The sequence below is a fragment of the Scardinius erythrophthalmus genome, assembly GCF_964197995.2.
Source record: "Scardinius erythrophthalmus genome assembly, chromosome: 8".
Classification (NCBI taxonomy): domain Eukaryota; kingdom Metazoa; phylum Chordata; class Actinopteri; order Cypriniformes; family Leuciscidae; genus Scardinius; species Scardinius erythrophthalmus.
Genome location: NC_138228.1, coordinates 1,890,303 through 1,902,802, shown reverse-complemented (window position 1 = coordinate 1,902,802; position 12,500 = coordinate 1,890,303). Strand labels below are relative to the sequence as shown.

The window sequence follows — 12,500 nt, the reverse complement described above, 5'->3', positions numbered from 1 at the left end:
GATGTCAGATGCGAGATATAAAAAGATGCAAGATATAAACTCGCAATTTCGAGAAAAATAGTCAGAATTGCAAGTTTATTTCTCGCAATTGTGTTTATATATAGCAATTCTGACTTTATAACACGCAAATCTGAGAAATAAAGTCAGAATTGCGAGATGTAAACTCACAAATGTGAGTTAAAAAGTCGCAATTATCTTTTAAAATGTTTTATTCTGTGGCGGAAACAAGCGTCCATGTTAATCTGCAGGTGCACCATGATTTGTCATTTCTCTCTGGTAACTGGTGACTGTGGTTATTAAATGAAGTAAACCTAGTTTAGTGTTCTGTTCATGTTCCCTCATGCAGAAAGCGAACAGCTCATCTTTCTGCCTGTTGTTTTGCCGTCCGTGCTGAAATGGATCAGAAAAGCTTCGTCCTGTCAGAAACACGTCTGTGAACACCGGAGCCAATGGTGAGTGTTTGCGCTTCATTACACCATCAGACACGGCCTGTGTTTCCTCTGCTACACCTGCAGGTCCATCAGCTGTGGAAGCTTGTGTCCGCCACAGAATAAAACATTTAAAAAGATAATTGTGACTTTTTATCTCACAATTGCGAGATATAAATTCAGAGTAGTGTGATATAAATTCAGAATTGTGAGATATAAAGTCAAGAGATATATAGTCAGAATTGTGAGATATAAAGTCAGAATTGAGATATAAAGTCAGAATTGTGAGATATAAAGTCAGAATTGTGAGATATAAAGTCAGAATTGTGATATATAGTCAGAATTGTGAGATATAAAGTCAGAATTGTGATATATAGTCAGAATTGTGAGATATAAAGTCAGAATTGTGAGATATAAAGTCAGAATTGTGAGATATAAAGTCAGAATTGTGAGATATAAAGTCAGAATTGTGAGATATAAAGTCAAGAGATATATAGTCAGAATTGTGTGATATAAAGTCAGAATTGAGATATAAAGTCAGAATTGTGAGATATAAAGTCAGAATTGTGAGATATAAAGTCAGAATTGTGAGATATAAAGTCAGTGAGATATAAAGTCAGAACTGTGAGATATAAAGTCAGAATTGTGTGATATAAAGTCAGAATTGAGATATAAAGTCAGAATTGTGAGATATAAAGTCAGAATTGTGTGATATAAAGTCAGAATTGAGATATAAAGCCAGAATTGTGAGATATAAAGTCAGAATTGAGATATAAAGTCAGAATTGTGAGATATAAAGTCAGAATTGTGTGATATAAAGTCAGAATTGAGAGATATATTATACAGTCAGAATTGTGAGATATAAAGTCAGAATTGTGAGATATAAAGTCAGAATTGAGATATATAGTCAGAATTGTGAGATATAAAGTCAGAATTGTGAGATATAAAGTCAGAATTGTGATATATAGTCAGAATTGTGAGATATAAAGTCAGAATTGTGATATATAGTCAGAATTGTGAGATATAAAGTCAGAATTGTGAGATATAAAGTCAGAATTGTGATATATAGTCAGAATTGTGAGATATAAAGTCAGAATTGTGAGATATAAAGTCAGAATTGTGATATATAGTCAGAATTGTGAGATATAAAGTCAGAATTGTGATATATAAAGTCAAGAGATATATAGTCAGAATTGTGTGATATAAAGTCAGAATTGAGATATAAAGTCAGAATTGTGAGATATAAAGTCAGAATTGTGAGATATAAAGTCAGAATTGAGATATATAGTCAGAATTGTGAGATATAAAGTCAGAATTGTGAGATATAAAGTCAGAATTGTGATATATAGTCAGAATTGTGAGATATAAAGTCAGAATTGTGATATATAGTCAGAATTGTGAGATATAAAGTCAGAATTGTGAGATATAAAGTCAGAATTGTGATATATAGTCAGAATTGTGAGATATAAAGTCAGAATTGTGATATATAGTCAGAATTGTGAGATATAAAGTCAGAATTGTGAGATATAAAGTCAGAATTGTGATATATAGTCAGAATTGTGAGATATAAAGTCAGAATTGTGAGATATAAAGTCAAGAGATATATAGTCAGAATTGTGTGATATAAAGTCAGAATTGAGATATAAAGTCAGAATTGTGAGATATAAAGTCAGAATTGTGAGATATATAGTCAGAATTGTGAGATATAAAGTCAGTGAGATATAAAGTCAGAATTGTGAGATATAAAGTCAGTGAGATATAAAGTCAGAACTGTGAGATATAAAGTCAGAATTGTGTGATATAAAGTCAGAATTGAGATATAAAGTCAGAATTGTGAGATATAAAGTCAGAATTGTGTGATATAAAGTCAGAATTGAGATATAAAGCCAGAATTGTGAGATATAAAGTCAGAATTGAGATATAAAGTCAGAATTGTGAGATATAAAGTCAGAATTGTGTGATATAAAGTCAGAATTGAGAGATATATTATATAGTCAGAATTGTGAGATATAAAGTCAGAATTGTGTGATATAAAGTCAGAATTGAGATATAAAGTCAGAATTGTGAGATATAAAGTCAGAATTGTGAGATATATAGTCAGAATTGTGAGATATAAAGTCAAGAGATATATAGCCAGAATTGTGATATAAAGTCAGAATTGCATGTTATAAAGTCAAATTGTGAGATATAAAGTCAGAATTGTGTGTTATAAAGTCAGAATTGCGAGATATAAAGTCAGAATTGAGAGATATAAAGTCAGAATTGTGAGATATAAAGTCAGAATTGTGATATAAAGTCAGAATTGTGAGATATAAAGTCAGAATTGTGAGATATAAAGTCAGAATTGTGTGATATAAAGTCAGAATTGTGTGATATAAAGTCAGAATTGTGTGATATAAAGTCAGAATTGTGTGATATAAAGTCAGAATTGAGAGATATATTATATAGTCAGAATTGTGAGATATAAAGTCAGAATTGTGTGATATAAAGTCAGAATTGAGATATAAAGTCAGAATTGTGAGATATAAAGTCAGAATTGTGAGATATAAAGTCAGTGAGATATAAAGTCAGAATTGTGAGATATATAGTCAGAATTGTGAGATATAAAGTCAAGAGATATATAGCCAGAATTGTGATATAAAGTCAGAATTGCATGTTATAAAGTCAAATTGTGAGATATAAAGTCAGAATTGTGTGTTATAAAGTCAGAATTGCGAGATATAAAGTCAGAATTGAGAGATATAAAGTCAGAATTGTGAGATATAAAGTCAGAATTGTGATATAAAGTCAGAATTGTGATATAAAGTCAGAATTGTGAGATATAAAGTCAGAATTGTGAGATATAAAGTCAGAATTGTGTGATATAAAGTCAGAATTGTGAGATATAAAGTCAGAATTGTGAGATATAAAGTCAGAATTGTGTGATATAAATTCAGAGTAGTGTGATATAAATTCAGAATTGTGAGATATAAAGTCAGAATTGTGAGATATATAGTCAGAATTGTGTGATATAAAGTCAGAATTGTGATATATAGTCAGAATTGTGAGATATAAAGTCAGAATTGTGATATAAAGTCAGAATTGTGAGATATAAAGTCAGAATTGTGATATAAAGTCAGAATTGTGATATAAAGTCAGAATTGTGAGATATAAAGTCAGAATTGTGATATAAAGTCAGAATTGTGAGATATAAAGTCAGAATTGTGATATAAAGTCAGAATTGTGATATAAAGTCAGAATTGCATGTTATAAAGTCAAATTGTGAGATATAAAGTCAGAATTGTGTGTTATAAAGTCAGAATTGCGAGATATAAAGTCAGAATTGAGAGATATAAAGTCAGAATTGTGAGATATAAAGTCAGAATTGTGATATAAAGTCAGAATTGTGAGATATAAAGTCAGAATTGTGAGATATAAAGTCAGAATTGTGTGATATAAAGTCAGAATTGTGAGATATAAAGTCAGAATTGTGAGATATAAAGTCAGAATTGTGAGATATAAAGTCAGAATTGTGAGATATAAAGTCAGAATTGTGAGATATAAAGTCAGAATTGTGATATAAAGTCAGAATTGTGATATAAAGTCAGAATTGTGAGATATAAAGTCAGAATTGTGAGATATAAAGTCAGAATTGTGAGATATAAAGTCAGAATTGTGAGATATAAAGTCAGAATAATGTGATACCTTTTTTATTTTTTATTCTGTGGCGTAAACAAGCTTCCATAATGAACAGATGTCAGCTGACACTGAACTCTTGATTTGACCTTTCGCTAAGCTCCGCCCCCTGGGTCACTGTTGCACACATAGACAAGCAAACAAAACATCCCACAGGAGTCCATTGGAATTTGCGATTCGATTTGCAGTTAATTGTGCTCATGAATTTGGAAAATCTGATTGGATATTATTCTAATTCATGTACATGAGCTGGAATGAATTGTGACATTGTAAAGATCTTTATCTGCCGCTTTTCTGTAAACAACCCCAAACTTGTAGCAAGAAATTATGTTTATAAGTTAAATCCATTTTGTTTATTTCCGTGTATTGATTTGGATGTATAATTGTATTGAGTTTCTTTCTATTTCTTCTATTTAATAATAATAATAATATCTATTTTAATCAAAATCAAAATTTGTTAATGTTTACAAAATATTACAAAAAGACGTTGAAAATCCTTTCTTTGTACATTTGTCAGTCAAATAAAGGTTAAAGAGAATTAACAAATCACAGATTCTTGCATTTTACAAAATTTTCCTGGAATTGGGGTTTTAAAAATGACACAAATCAATTATCAAAATGACTAAAACTGTAACTAAAATTAAAACGAAAATATAGAAATAATACTATAATACTATAGGGCCTTATACTATATACTATATATAGTAGTATACTATATAAGGGCCTTATACTATATTTTATACTACAGGGCCGTTGAATGCTTGAATCTGATTGGTTGACGAACGTTCTAAGGTGTGCATTATTTTCAGGGAAACGCACAGCTAAAGTAGTTCCAGGCAGGTCTTGACCGCATTACAGTTCCATATCACTTCGCGTAGTTAACGGTAATAACGGAAAATAGGATACAATTCATAACAAGAAAAAAGCATTTAGCTGCATGCGCTTGATCTGGAATTTTCAATGTCTAGCGTCACAATCAATGGAAACATGCAGTTTAATTTGAATAAATAAAGTATATTCCTATCTATAATCAATAGAAAATTAAACTGAATATAGGCTAAATAAATGGATAATCCTGCAGCACAGATTATTATTGCAGATAATATAACAAATAAACAATTATTGATAGGCCTACTTGTTAAAAGGGCTTTGTGTTTCATTTATTTGGCTAGTCTGTCATCTGTCAATAATAAGAAAAAAAAGAATGAATTCGAATTAATTAAAAGGAATTGAATTAATAAATAAATAATAATATTGACGCACATGCTTTTCTGTCTCATTATTGCAACATCTCTCTCTCTAATAACTGCATTAATAACTGGGGACACACTTTAAGGCCGGTTATGAATGTAATTTGATACGTATGACTGATCATGTCCAAACGCGTGTTCAGCGCGTTCAGTCTGTGTTCAAAGTCGGTGTTTAAAATCTGCTGCAGTCGATGAAAACAGTCAGAGAATGTGTCAGCTAGTCGTGTGTCCCCAGCATTAGTCTGCTATCAGTGGCTCAAACCTCCGTTACTAACTCTAAAATGACGTTTTGGAATTAGCAACGGAGGCATTGATTAGATGCGTAAGAAATTAGTCCTACATACAAGAGCGTTTTAATGACAAAAACTTTACAAACGTCTTGAAATATATAATCTGAACAATGTTTTGAGGTGTGGTAACTGTAGTATAAGCAGAATAATTGACTTCAGGCTGTTGAATTATTAGAAAAATAATGCACACCCGAGGTGAACGGCCACTCTGCTTCGCGTCGTGACCGCATTACCACCTCGGGTGTGCATTATTTTTCTAATAATTCAACGGCCTGTCATCAATTATTCCTTACATAAATGATGCTAAAATTACTGTGTGTGTTTGCGCTTCACTCAGGATATTAAAGGCCAGTGCTGGACGGATGAAGAATCGGATGGAGAGAATGAACCGGAGCAGTTCCTGTACGGTATTCAGGTAAAACATGACTCATTTAATCCTTTATCATAAAGCAGGAAAAGTCTTGTCTTTTGTGGCTTTATCTTCATGTGAAAAATAATCAATTAGAAATATTTCCAACTGGGTTTAAATGAGCATCTTAAATCAAACCAAAAGTTTTCTATTTCAGATAAATGCTGTTCTTTTGAACTTTCTATTCATCAAAGAATCCTGAAATAAAAATGTAAATAACTGTTTTTACCACTGATAATAATCATACATGTTTCTTGATCATCAAATCCTCATATTAGAATGATTTCTGAAGGATCATGTGACACTGAAGACTGGAGTAATTCAGCTTTGATCACAGGAATAAATTACACATTGCAAAAATATTTCACAATTTTTTTGCATTTTTAATCAAATAAATGCAGCATTGGTGAGCAGAAGAGATTATTTTAAAAACATTAAAAATCTTACAGATCCAAATCTTTAGAACGGCAGTGTGTGTGTGTCTCTTGTACTGAACGTGAAGTAAACAAGCAGTTTGATGTGTAATACCACTGTGCACCTGTAGGGGAGCTGTGCAGCCGACCTCTACCGCCACCCGCAGCTCGACGCGGATATCGAGGCCGTGAAAGACATTTACACGGATGGCGCTGTGTCCGTCAGGTAAGGAGAACTCACACCTGATTCACATCTGAGCATTCACACCTGATTCACATTCATTCTGAGTGTGTTGTAGGGGTGCAACAGATCGCGGTTGATCGGCACGCATGTGATTCGCGGATTAACTGCTAAATTTAACCATCATAGAGTGAAAGTTTATCATTTGGATGTGTTTTGTCTGGCCGATGTACACATTCAAACAATTTTAAACGCGTAAGAAGAGGCGAAAATCGGGACTTGCACGCTATCTGTGCGCAAAGCCACACACACACGAAATGCACGCAAAGAGAGAGAGAGAGAGAGAGAGAGAGAGAGAACGGACCCTTGAACGGACACATGCACACAAAATTATGCTAAATACCCGTTTCGGCAAGTTTTCTCTCGGTTATGTCATGAATGAATTTCCAGTTGAGAAAGAAACCGGATGTGTGTCAGTGTCTTCGGTCTTAAAGTGACGGCAGCCTAATATTCCTGCTGTCGTCTGTGCCATTAATGTTAATAACACAACAAAATACAGCTTTAGCAAAGATTAACCTATATTTAATTTCTACAGTGAACAAATAGTGTTATTTTACATTTAGGCTTAATTATTAATTTCTGTACCTGAATACTACTGTTAGACTTTGTTATTTATTATTGATCTCTGCTTGTAATTTGTGTATTTGTTCTTATTTTATTACAGACTGTTCACTTGTCTTTAATAATATTTTAACTTTATCGGCTAGTAATTTTTGCTGTGGTATCGAAGTAATAAATGAAAAGCAAAGTTACATTTACAAGTTACATATTTATTTTTATTTTATTTTTACCATAAATGATCCGAACCGTCATTTACATAATTTTACATCTTTTACGTCATTTACATAATTTTACGTCATTTACATCATTTTACATCTTTTACATCATTTACATCATTTTACGTCATTTACATCATTTTACGTCATTTACATCATTTTACATCTTTTACATCATTTACATCATTTTACGTCATTTACATCATTTTACGTCATTTACATCATTTTACATCTTTTACGTAATTTACATAATTTTACGTAATTTACATCATTTTACATCTTTTACATCATTTACATTATTTTACGTAATTTACATCATTTTACATCTTTTACATCATTTACATTATTTTACGTCATTTACGGTGAGTTTTGTGATCCGCTGCACCACTAGTGTGTTGCTCTTCCCACAGGGAGTACGGCACGATTGACGATGTGGACATCGACCTGCAAATCAACATCAGCTTCTTGGATGTGAGAACACACACTTTTCCCACACAACCTGCTCAACTTTACAAACCGATCTTGTGATGGGAATAAGATGATTTGTGTGTTTGCAGGAGGAGGTGGCGACCGCGTGGAAGGTGATCCGAACGGAGCCCATTGTCTTACGCCTTCGCTTCTCTCTCTCACAGTACCTGGATGGACCAGGTAAGAAACGTGCACTTCTGTGCATGTGTGTGTGTGTGTGTGTGTGTGTGTGTGTGTGTGTGTTTGAGACCGTACTTACATGACAGACATGTTCGATTGACTCCCGCAGAGCCGTCCGTGGAGGTGTTCCAGCCGTCCAATAAAGAGGGATTCAGTTTGGGCCTTCAACTAAAGAAGTAAGTCAAGACTGACTACGTTCGCATGTGCACCAATAATATGATGATTCCCAATAATCAGAATAAGTTGTTTCCCCCTTTACATGCAATTTGCATTATTCTGACTATTCTCTAAGAATTGTGATTATTTCTACCACCATTATTCACACACCGCAATGCAATGATGCACACAGATTTGTTCGCCACTAAAATGTCTCTATTTTAATATCTTTAACCATCCCTAGGCTATACTGCATTATATTCATGTTGTGCAACGTTGCCAAGATGAACTCAGTTTCTTCATCAGCCCAGAAATGCTCATACACACTTTGTTTAGAGTGAATAGATGCGATTAAAGTGTTTACATGCCTGTTTATTGCGATTAAAATCAGAATACACCAAGTTTTATTATGATTATGGTTGCTATGAATATGAGCTTAATTGCATCAATTTGATCGAAGTATTGTGTTTACATAAGGTAAAGTTTAACACAATTTTGCCCAAAATTTCATTGTTATCGCGCTATGAGGATGCAAACGTAGTAGGGCTGTGAAACGATTAATCGCATCCAAAATAATTTTGTGTTTACATTATATATGTGTGTGTACTGTGTATAATTATTTTGTGTATATAAATACACAAACATGTATGTATATATTTAAGAAAAATGTGTTATTTATGTATAAAATATTTACATTTTTACATATATATAATATAAATATATATATATAGTATACACATGCAAATATTTCTTATATATTGTATATACATGCATGTGTGTATATGTTACCGGCAAAGTGTGTAATCCGGCATTCCATAGAATGCCTAGGTAATGTATAGAATTAGGTAATGTATTTTTGCCAAAAACCATCAGGCATTCTATACATTGCCTAGGCATTCTATACAATACCGGGATTTCACACTTTGCCGGTAACATATATAATTATACACTATACACACACATATATTATGTAAACACAAACTTTTATTCTGGATGCGATTAATCGTTTCACAGCCCTAAAACATAGTCGTTTCCATTTACAATTATGCATTTGGCAGAGGCTTTTATACAAAGTGAAGTGTTGTGACTGATTTAGCATGAACTGTAATGTCTGAAGCCTGAAGCTTGTCTCCTCATGTTCCCAGAATCCTCAGCACATTCACGTCTCAGCAGTGGAAGCATCTCAGTAATGAGTTCCTCAAAGCCCAGCAGGAGAAACGGCACAGCTGGTTCAAAGCCGGAGGAACCATCAAGAAATTTCGTGCAGGATTGAGTATCTTCTCCCCGATACCCAAGTATGTCCTCAACGTTTGATGTGAAAACACATGTCATATACGCTAACAGTCTGAAACAACAGATCGTGGTTGATGCAACTGAAATAGGGCTCAACAGTGACCGGCTATATATATATATATATATATATATATATATATATATGTATATGTATATGTGACCCTGGATCACAAAACCAGTCACATGTCGTACGGTTATATTTGTGGCAATAGCCAAAAATACATTGTATGGGTCAAAATGATCGATTTTTTATGTTATTACAGTTATTTTTTATGCCAAAAATCATTAGGATATTAAGTAAAGATCATGTTCCATGAAGATATTTTGTAAATTTCCTACCGCAAATATATAAAACAGTTATTTTTGTGAGTGAATGCAACACAATCACAAACATAAATGGACAACTTTAGAGGCGATTTTCTCAATATTTCGATTTTTTTGCACCCTCAGATTCCAGAATTTTTATATCTCGGCCAAATATTATAACAAACCATACATCAATGGAAAACTTATTTATTAAGCTTTCATCTCAATTTAAAAAAAATTACCCTTGTGATATATATATATATATATATATATATATATATATATATATATATATATATATATATATATATATATATATATATATATATAATAAACACAATAAACACAGCTAAACACTGTACAGTAAAACATAAAAATAAATACATATAAAATATATTAATGTTGCATTCACGTCATGGTGAGATTGCCATAATATAATCCTTGGATTCAGAAATTATTTGTTTTTATTAGTCATTGCTTATTATATGTAATCTGGATTATGTAATCAGATTCTAATAATTATATACTTGTAATTATATTACATTTTAAAATACTTAAATACAGACTACAGTTACATTTTTTTTATTACATGATTACCTAATATTCACAAAATGGCAGTAAAATGTATTGTTTCTCACTAATTTTCTATTTTTAATCTGTAATTACACAAATCGGAGGCCACACAGCATAACAAATTAAACATTTAATCAATTTGTGCTTTATTTTGTTTTATTTTATTTTAAAAAGTTACATTTTTATGGTTAAATGAACTATTCATCAATTTACGAACTACCATTTTTTGTTCAAACCCTTCGATGCACTTCATTTTGTTGATGACAAATTTCAACATAATTGTTTTTTCTCCATGTATTTTTATATCACTACAATACATAATTATCTGTGATAAACAAGTTAAGGGTTAAAGTAATAAAGTAATCAAAATGATATTGCCTAAATATGTAATAGATGACGTTACTAACTACAGTTTTCGCCATGTCATGTGTATTCAGTAATGAACTAAAATGTAATATTCCCAGCACTGTTCATAGTGACAAAAATGGATAAATGTGTGTTTGTTGCTGATGACAGTAAAATACTTCATTACTTCATAAATTCAGATGCTCTTGAAATGAACACTCCAGGTATCACTGGCTAATCATTAGCATTACAAACAGAATTATGCATTTGACTAGTCAGAAATCATACTTGAGGTAATCCAAGCTGACGTGAGCGCAGCATGAACTCATCTGCTGGCTGTGGCCTCCATCTTGGCTCCAGGTCTCCCAGTTTCCCCCTGATCCAGGACACAGTGTTGAAAGGCAAACTGAGCGTGCCGGAGCTCAGAGTCACGCGGCTCATGAACCGCTCCATCTCCTGTACCATGAAGAACCCCAAGGGCGAGTTGTTCAGCTATCCTCCGAACAGCCAGGTCAGCATCTCATCTTCCCCGACTGCACGCTTTCCTTTCGAATCACTCTCTTTCCCGCTTCTCCATGACCCCGTGACCCCTCAGTGGCTCATTAGGGACTCCACGTGAGAGATAAAACATGGCTGCAGATTCCTCTCGTAGGATCAATCTCCCATCACAATCCCCAGCCTCTTTGCCCTCCGAAACCCCCCCTCGCCTAACACGGCTGGCTGGCACCTTTCCCATAATGCTTTGTCTCCGTTAACCCATCAGACTGTGGCTGTCCCGGCGGGCAGGGCCCCTGCGCAGATTACCACCCGCCAGCTGATTGAGTTGTTTTTCTCATCCCAGGCGGGCGGACACTGCAAGAACATCCCAACGCTGGAGTACGGCTTCCTCGTGCAGGTACTCGGCACACACACCAGCCGGCACGCATGACTTCATCGTTTCCCATCATGCTCAGTGTACATCCAGACATTACATTCGTGCATGTCGAGTGCAGCTTCATCGTGAACGTCCTGTAAATCTCATGAAAGGTCATGTGCATGATGATGCCGAGGATTAAAGCACCGACAGAAAATCACAGCTTTAACAGAGAGAAATTCATTAAAACTGTACAGAGCCCTGACTAAAATATATATATCGTGGCCATGAATTTAGAATTTGTACCCTTGACTTAATCATTTGTATTTGTATTTTAGTAAAATGAGGGAACGAATTATATTGTGCAAACTTTAGTAAAACGAGGGAACAAATTATTATATTGTGCAAACTTTAGTAAAACGAGGGAACGAATTATATTGTGCAAACTTTAGTAAAACGAGGGAACAAATTATTATATTGTGCAAACTTTAGTAAAACGAGGGAACGAATTATATTGTGCAAACTTTAGTAAAACAAGGGAACGAATTATATTGTGCAAACTTTAGTAAAACGAGGGAACAAATTATATTGTGCGCACGATTTAGTAAAACGAGGGAACAAATTATATTGTGCGCACGATTTAGTAAAACGAGGGAACGAATTATATCGTGCAAACTTTAGTAAAACGAGGGAACAAATTATATCGTGCAAACTTTAGTAAAACGAGGGAACGAATTATTCTATTGTGCGCACGATTTAGTAAAACGATGGAACGAATTATTATATTGTGCGCACGATTTAGTAAAACGAGGGAACGAATTATATCGTGCAAACTTTAGTAAAA

At 33.4% G+C, this 12,500-nt stretch overlaps 1 protein-coding gene across 6 annotated transcripts in view; it reads left to right on the top strand.

Annotated features, from left to right (window-relative positions):
• parp6a (poly (ADP-ribose) polymerase family, member 6a) overlaps positions 1-12,500 on the top strand; it is a 37,182-nt gene that overhangs the window by 3,917 nt on the left and 20,765 nt on the right. For 5 of the 6 annotated variants that reach the window (XR_014030577.1, XR_014030578.1, XM_081371793.1 and 2 more), the window contains exons 3-11: positions 347-452; positions 5,981-6,058; positions 6,597-6,691; positions 7,893-7,953; positions 8,040-8,130; positions 8,240-8,306; positions 9,432-9,581; positions 11,164-11,314; positions 11,645-11,698. Coding sequence is in view for 4 of the 6 variants with exons in the window: in XM_081371793.1 (XP_081227919.1) it covers positions 450-452; positions 5,981-6,058; positions 6,597-6,691; positions 7,893-7,953; positions 8,040-8,130; positions 8,240-8,306; positions 9,432-9,581; positions 11,164-11,314; positions 11,645-11,698 (750 nt within the window). In the remaining 2 variants the exon portion in view is untranslated. Of the gene's footprint in view, positions 1-346; positions 453-5,980; positions 6,059-6,596; positions 6,692-7,892; positions 7,954-8,039; positions 8,131-8,239; positions 8,307-9,431; positions 9,582-11,163; positions 11,315-11,566; positions 11,699-12,500 lie in introns of all 6 variants that reach the window. The other variant, XM_081371795.1, reaches the window with a different exon arrangement.